Source organism: Myotis lucifugus, unplaced genomic scaffold (genome assembly GCF_000147115.1).
Source record: "Myotis lucifugus unplaced genomic scaffold, Myoluc2.0 scaffold_8812, whole genome shotgun sequence".
Taxonomy (NCBI): domain Eukaryota; kingdom Metazoa; phylum Chordata; class Mammalia; order Chiroptera; family Vespertilionidae; genus Myotis; species Myotis lucifugus.
In genome coordinates this window covers 1-6,699 of record NW_005879860.1, presented here as the reverse complement: position 1 = coordinate 6,699, position 6,699 = coordinate 1, and the positions used below count along the sequence as shown (strand labels likewise).

The window sequence follows — 6,699 nt, the reverse complement described above, 5'->3', positions numbered from 1 at the left end:
TGCTCAGGAATTCACAGAGTCCTTCCTCACCCTTGGCGAGGCCCCCACCCCGCCCTCTGACCTCCCCCTGTCTCGGGGTGCCCCTCCTCTTTCCCTTTCATAGTGGGTTTCAGATCCTTCTCCTTCCCTCTGGGGGATCCCCTCAGACTTCTGTCTGTTTCAAGTCTTTCTCTTTCCACCCAGAGCCCTGCAGGGAGGCCAGCCCCCCCCCACGGTGGCCCTTTGGTCCCACACTCTGCCCCGGGGTCCCCTCTCACACTCCCCTTCCTGCCTGGCTTCCCTGAGTCCACCTGCTTCTCGCCCCCACTTTGTGACGTTTCCTTTGCTGCTGCTTGAGTCTCCCTTTGGGGGTCGAACGACCTTTTCACAGGGGTCGCCTAAGACCCTCGGAAAACACATATATAATTACATATTGTTTTTGTGATGAATCACTATGCTCTAATTGTGTTCAATTTGTAACAATGAAAATACATCCTGCATATCAGATATTTACACGATGATTCATAACAGTAGCAACATTACGGTTAAGAAGTAGCAACGAGAATAATTTTATGGTTGGGGGTCACCACCACATGAGGAACTGTATTAAAGGGTCGCGGCATGAGGAAGGTTGAGAACCACTGCCCTAACAGATCCTTTTCTTGCAGACGGTGAAAAAGCAATCTGGCTCCCGAGGTCCCCCCCTTACACCCCAGGGTCCAGATGGCGGCCAATGTGGGTGATCAGCGCGGCACCGACTGGTTAGTGGGCTAGAGGGACAGAGGCGGGGGGGGGGGGGGTGGCAAGAGGAGCGAGCCCCAGCGTCCTCCTCGGGGTAGGGCCTTGGACGGCACCCCTGGGGGGCAGGGCAGGGCTGGCCCCCTGGCCGCAGAGTGAGGGAGCCTGGGCTGCCTGTGGGGGCGTCAAGCCTTCGGTGCCCTCACTTGCCACAGTCCAGTGCTGGTTTGCAAGATCGCGATGCTTCGTTCAGTGAACCGAGTGGGGGCGACCTCCAGCACTTACTCAGCCGCTTATCTTCTTGCAAATTCCTTATTTTTTTCTAAAACTGTGATTATAACCTGCAGAGTGGAGTGTTGTCAGAAAGAATTCCTTATTTTTTCCAAAACAGTGTGGTTATAGCCTGCGGAGTGGGGTGGTGTCGGGCAGAATTCATTGTTCCTAGACCACTTAGACCTGCCAGGCACCAGGTCCCGTGTTCAGGTCTGCAGGTTGTAGTGCTTTGTTTGCTTTATATTTAACTGCTTGTGCACCAGGCCCTGCACAAGTCCGTTAGATAGGGAATCTCATTGACTCCACACAGAAAACCGACACAGAAACCGGGTGTCAGCACGTCCTAGATTGGGGGATTTAGGCTGCAGGGGCCAGGGAGAGGGACCTGTGATCCCACAGGGTGGGTGGTGGCCTTTCCCACCCCGCCCCCCCTCCCCACGCAGTCGGGACAGCAGCCGGCTCTGTGCTCTCCGCAGGTCCTCCCAGTACAGCATGGTGGCCGGGGCGGGCAGGGAGAACGGCATGGAGACGCCCATGCACGAGAACCCGGAGTGGGAGAAGGCCCGCCAGGCCCTGGCCAGCATCAGCAAGGCGGGCGCGGCCGGCAGCTCCAAGGCCAGCAGCAACGGGCCTGTGGCCGGCTCACAGGTGAGGAGGCCACGCGGCCTGGGCACCCTGGGGGGGGGGTCGCTGGGGGCGGGACAGCTTGGTACCCACCGAGCCCCAGTGCTCCCAGAGTGGGGGAGGCAAGGGCTGTTCGGAGAAGCGCCCAGGGTGCCAGTGTCCCTGTCCCTGAGGTGCCTGAGTCTGAGGGCAGAGGCGGTGGCTCTGGAGAGACGGCCCCAGTTCTGTCCCTGGGCAGTTACCCTGTTTCCTGGTTAAGGGGGCCGTGGCCCGTGGGCTCCTGCTGCCCAGGCTGACGGCGTGTGGGCCTCTCCCCACAGTATGTGTCTCAGGCGGAAGCCTCGGCGCTGCAGCAGCAGCAGTACTACCAGTGGTACCAGCAGTACAGCTACGCCTACCCCTACAGCTACTACTACCCCGTGGTGAGCGCACCCTCCCCGTCCCCGTCCCCGTCCCCATCCCCGTCCCCGTCCCCGTGGAACTCCGGGTCCCCACCCCGCTGCCCTCCCCATGCTCATTGCACAGGACCTCCATCTGCCCACAACTCGGCCACGCGGTCGCTGCGGCCACTGTGCTTCCTGTGTCCTCCCTCGCCCCCCAGAGGGCGCCTTTCTCTGAGAAGCTTTGTTATTGAAAGGCGTACGCCCTGCGCCCTGCCCTCCGCTCTGCTGCTCTCCTTGGCCTTTTCCTTACGGGTTACGAGTGTCTGCAGCCGCGTGTACTTTGAGTGCCAGCTTCACTCGGGCAGGGGTTGTCCAGGGTCCCACGTAGAGGAGCTGGCACACAGCAGTTACTGTGGAATAGGGAAAGGATTCTGAGAGCGAGCGCAAGTGGGATATAGGCTTGCTAGAGGTTTTAATTTTATTTAACACTTTCCTTAATGTGAGAGAATTTGGTGCATTTATGTGGTAGAGAGAGAAGCAGAGGGGTGAGTGATGAGGGGAGGGTCAGGACCGTTGGCTGCTGAGCAGCAGGAGGAGGGGAGCCAGCCTGCCACTCACCCTCCTCCCTGCCTGTGCAGAGCATGTACCAGGGCTACGGCTCCCCCTCCCAGTACGGGATGGCCGGCTCCTACGGCTCAGCCACACCCCAGCAGCCAGCAGCCCCCCAGCACCAAGGCACTCTGAACCAGGTAACGCCCAGCCCGTGTCTGTGTCAGGTTCTGGCTGGGGATGTAGTTTGTGAGTGTTGTTGAGCCACCCGCCTCCTGCCCAGCAAGTCCTGCTTTGAGAATGAAGAGGGCAGAGCAGAGGTTTTGAAACCAGGATGGGTTTGGGGCTTAGCAAGGCCAGGGCCTGGGCTGTTGGGGTGATGGTGGGGGCAGTCTGTAGTGTGGCAGCTTATCTGTGCGTTCCCCCTGCATGTGCACCTGTGCACAGCTGCACACATGACCTGGCCTTGCACTTACATGCACCTTGGCGGAGTGGTGGGGCTAGTGCAGGGAGGCGAGGGATCTGGGTTCGAATCCCAGCACCCCCTCTGGGGTGTGAGTACAGTTCTGTGACCTGCTGCTCAGCCAGCTCAGTGAGAATGGTGACTCGCTTATTACAGAGCTGCTAGGAGTGTGTAATCATGTGTGCGCCATGGCTGATACGGTACACGTGCTCAGACCATAACCACTATGGGGGGAGGCGGGGCGGGGAGGCTGCTGCCACTTACCAGCTGGGGCCATGGGAAAGGAGCGCCTGTCTGAGCCCATCTTCCCGCCTTCTCAGCCGTGGAAGGGTGGTTAGGAGACCCCGTTCCCCAGGGGAGGGTCATGGCCGGGCTGAAAGCTGAGTGATGTGACCTGAGTGTGAGAGCAGCCGGAGGTTCTGCTCCCACCCTCAGCGCCACTTCCTCCGACAGCCCCCCGTCCCCGGCATGGATGACGGCATGTCCTACCAGGCCCCTCCCCAGCAGCTGCCAGCAGCTCAGCCCCCTCAGCCCTCCAACCCCTCGCATGGGGCTCACGCTCTGAACAGCGGCCCCCAGCCTGGGACAACGCCAGCCACACAGCACAGCCAGGCGGGGCCCACCTCGGGCCAGGCCTACGGGCAGCACACCTACACCGAGCCGGCCAAGCCCAAGAAGGGCCAGCAGCTGTGGAACCGCATGAAGCGTAAGTGGGCAGCGCAGGGAAGCCAGGGCGCGCGCTGGACCTCAGCCTCTGCGGGGGCACGGGGTGCAGGGATTGTCCGAAGGCCTCGGGGGGCTGCCTGGAGCTGGGCCTGCCGTTCCCGGGGGCTGGGGTAGGCCTAACTCCAGCTTTCGCTGCTCCCCCACCCCCAGCGGCCCCCGGCACTGGTGGTCTCAAGTTCAACATTCAGAAGCGGCCCTTCGCTGTCACCAACCAGAACTTCAGCTCCGCCTCGGAGGGCCAGCACAGCGGCTTCGGCCCCCAGCCCAACCCCGAGAAGGCCCAGAACCACAGGTGATGGCCCTTGCCTGGTACTCGGCATCCGAGGGCGCCAGGCAGGCCCTGCTGCTTCAGAGGGCGGTGGCTCCCTCGGGGTTGCTGTGAGCGTTAAACGGAGGGAAAGAAACGCTGGAGTCGGGCCTGCCTGTGCGTCAGCTCACGGAGCGGCGGTGGTGACAGGCTTTGCCGGAGTGGGTGCTCCCAGCTGAGTGCCCACTTCCGCCCTTGTGCAGGGGGAGCCTGTCCGGGAAGCCAGACGACTGGCCGCAGGACATGAAGGAGTATGTGGAGCGCTGCTTCACGGCCTGCGAGTCGGAAGAGGACAAGGACCGCACGGAGAAGCTGCTCAAGGAGGTGCTGCAGGCCCGGCTCCAGGATGGCTCGGCCTATACCATCGACTGGAGCCGGGAGCCTCTGCCTGGGTGAGTCCAGCCTGGAGACGAGGCCAGGGCTGCCTGGGTGCTGGGTGGGGCCCGGGGTGGAGCCGAGGCCCGTGGAGGCAGGTGGGTGAATCACCAGGGTGGAGCGTCCCTGGGCAGATGGCCGGTTGGGTGGGAGGCGTGGGTTGGTGATGTCCTGCTCTGTCCTCAGGCTGACGCGGGACACGGTGGCAGAGAGCCCCAAGAAGAAGCGGTGGGAGGCCCCCAGCAGCCTTCACCCTCCCAGGGGGGCAGGCGCCACGACCAGGGGCGGGGGTGCCCAGTCACAGCGCGGGACGCCAGGGGCTGGGGGTGCTGGCCGAGCGCGGGGCAGCTTTGCCAAGTTCGGCAACCGCAATGTCTTCATGAAGGACCACAGCTCCTCCTCCAGCACAGAATCCCGTTCCCGCTCCTCCTCCCGGTCCCCGACCCGCCACTTCCGCCGCAGGTGGGTGCAGGCTCCAGGCGGGGTGGGCCTGCGGGGGAGCCAGCTCGGGCCTCACCTTCCTGCTTCTTCCACACAGTGACTCGCACTCGGACTCGGACAGTTCCTACTCAGGGAATGAGTGCCAACCTGTGGGCCGCAGGAACCCGCCCCCCAAAGGCCGAGGAGGTCGGGGGGCCCACATGGATCGGGGCCGAGGCAGGGCGCAGCGAGGGAAGAGGTGAGTGAGCCTTTGAGTGGGTGACCAGGGAGGGAGCTGTGCCCTTGGACCGCGTAGCAGAGGCCTGGTGGTGCTCGATGCCTGTCTGCTTCACCGGCCCTCCCCCCCTCCCCCTCCCCCCAAGGCATGATCTAGCGCCCACCAAGCGCAACCGCAAGAGGATGGCGGCGCTGGAGTGTGAGGACCCCGAGCGCGAGCTGAAGAAGCAGAAGCGGGCAGCCCGCTTCCAGCACGGACATTCCCGCCGCCTGCGTCTCGAGCCCCTGGTGCTGCAGGTGGGCGGCCTGGAGAGCAGCGGGGGCGACCCCGACTGGCAGGAGCTGCAGATCGTGGGCACCTGCCCTGACATCACCAAGCACTACCTGCGTCTCACCTGTGCCCCCGACCCGTCCACGGTGCGCCCTGTGGCGGTAAGTGCTGGGAAGGGCAGGGCCTGGCTGGCCGGGTGGGCACTCGGAGGGTGACCTGAGCACAGCTTGTGCCCCTGAGCCCTGAGTCCCAAGCACACGGCCTTGTCGGGGGACTTGCCAGGCCTCCGGGCCTCCGGGTCCTACTCGAGATGGGACAAAGGACCCCAGTCCTCACAGGCCCAGGAACAAGGCCGTGAGTGTTCGTGTCCCGGGTGCGCGCAGGCCGGGCGCTGACGTGGGACTGGGCCCAGGAGCTCTCCCGCGGTCTGTGGGTTCTTCCTCACGCGTGGCCACTAGGCGGGTTTGATGCTGCAGCCTTCATTTCAGACACCGAGTTAGCGGGGCTTAACGGGGTTTGGAGTGTCCCTGCTCTGCCTGCCTGTCACTGAGCTCCATGTGTGGCCTTCCAGGTCTTGAAGAAATCACTGTGCATGGTCAAGTCCCAGTGGAAAGAGAAGCAGGACTATGCCTTCGCCTGCGAGCAGATGAAGTCCATCCGGCAGGACCTGACGGTGAGGGGCTGGGGCCGGGTGACGGGCTGGGGGTGGGGGGTGCGTCCCGCCCTGCTCTGGCCTGACTCCTCTCCTTGCTGCCCCAGGTGCAAGGCGTGCGCACCGAATTCACCGTGGAGGTGTACGAGACGCACGCCCGCATCGCCTTGGAGAAGGTGAGTGGGCTGCCGGGCTGCTCCCGGGCTCCTCCCGGGCTTTCTCCCCAGCCTCACTCTGCTCCTCCTCGCCCTGCCCGCCCACCAGGGCGACCACGAGGAGTTCAACCAGTGCCAGACGCAGCTCAAGTCACTGTATGCGGAGAGCCTGCCCGGCAACGTGGGTGAGTTCACCGCCTACCGCATCCTCTACTACATCTTCACCAACAACTCGGGAGACATCACCACGGAGCTGGCCTACCTGACGCGGGAGCTGAAGACGGACCCTTGTGTGGCCCATGCCTTGGCGCTGAGGGCAGCCTGGGCTCTGGGCAACTACCACCGCTTCTTCCGGCTCTACAGCCACGCGCCCTGTATGTCTGGCTACCTCATAGACAAGTTTGTGGACCGGGAGCGCAAAGCCGCCCTCAAGGCCATGATCAAAACGTATGTTCAGTTGAGCTCCCCCACGTCCCCCCTACTTCCCCTCCATTCCTGGCGAGCAGGGCTCTAGCTCCAGTCCCGGTCTGTTCTGGCCCCTTCTCCT

General features: G+C 63.4%; 1 protein-coding gene across 2 annotated transcripts; it reads left to right on the top strand.

Annotated features, from left to right (window-relative positions):
* Positions 1-620: 620 nt before the first annotated feature.
* Positions 621-6,692, top strand: LENG8 (leukocyte receptor cluster member 8). 2 transcript variants are annotated; one of them, XM_006109369.3, is made up of 13 exons: positions 621-740; positions 1,467-1,638; positions 1,935-2,036; positions 2,636-2,746; positions 3,463-3,715; positions 3,886-4,027; positions 4,246-4,434; positions 4,604-4,879; positions 4,956-5,096; positions 5,221-5,506; positions 5,917-6,018; positions 6,105-6,173; positions 6,262-6,692. In XM_006109369.3, the coding sequence occupies exons 1-13, from the start codon at positions 703-705 to the stop codon at positions 6,664-6,666; spliced, it is 2,286 nt and encodes a 761-aa protein (XP_006109431.1). In that variant the 5' UTR covers positions 621-702; the 3' UTR covers positions 6,667-6,692. The 2 variants fall into 2 exon arrangements, with proteins under 2 accessions (XP_006109431.1, XP_014306669.1); XM_014451183.2 differs by lacking the exon at positions 2,636-2,746.
* Positions 6,693-6,699: the final 7 nt, after the last annotated feature.

Bases quoted from the DNA above. Each gene is read 5' to 3' on its own strand.
- LENG8 (XM_006109369.3), top strand. From the start codon at position 703: ATGGCGGCCAATGTGGGTGATCAGCGCGGCACCGACTG. The intron at 2,037-2,635 runs GTGAGCGCACCC...CTGCCTGTGCAG, and splicing joins ACAGCTACTACTACCCCGTG to AGCATGTACCAGGGCTACGG. The intron at 4,435-4,603 runs GTGAGTCCAGCC...CTCTGTCCTCAG, and splicing joins AGCCGGGAGCCTCTGCCTGG to GCTGACGCGGGACACGGTGG.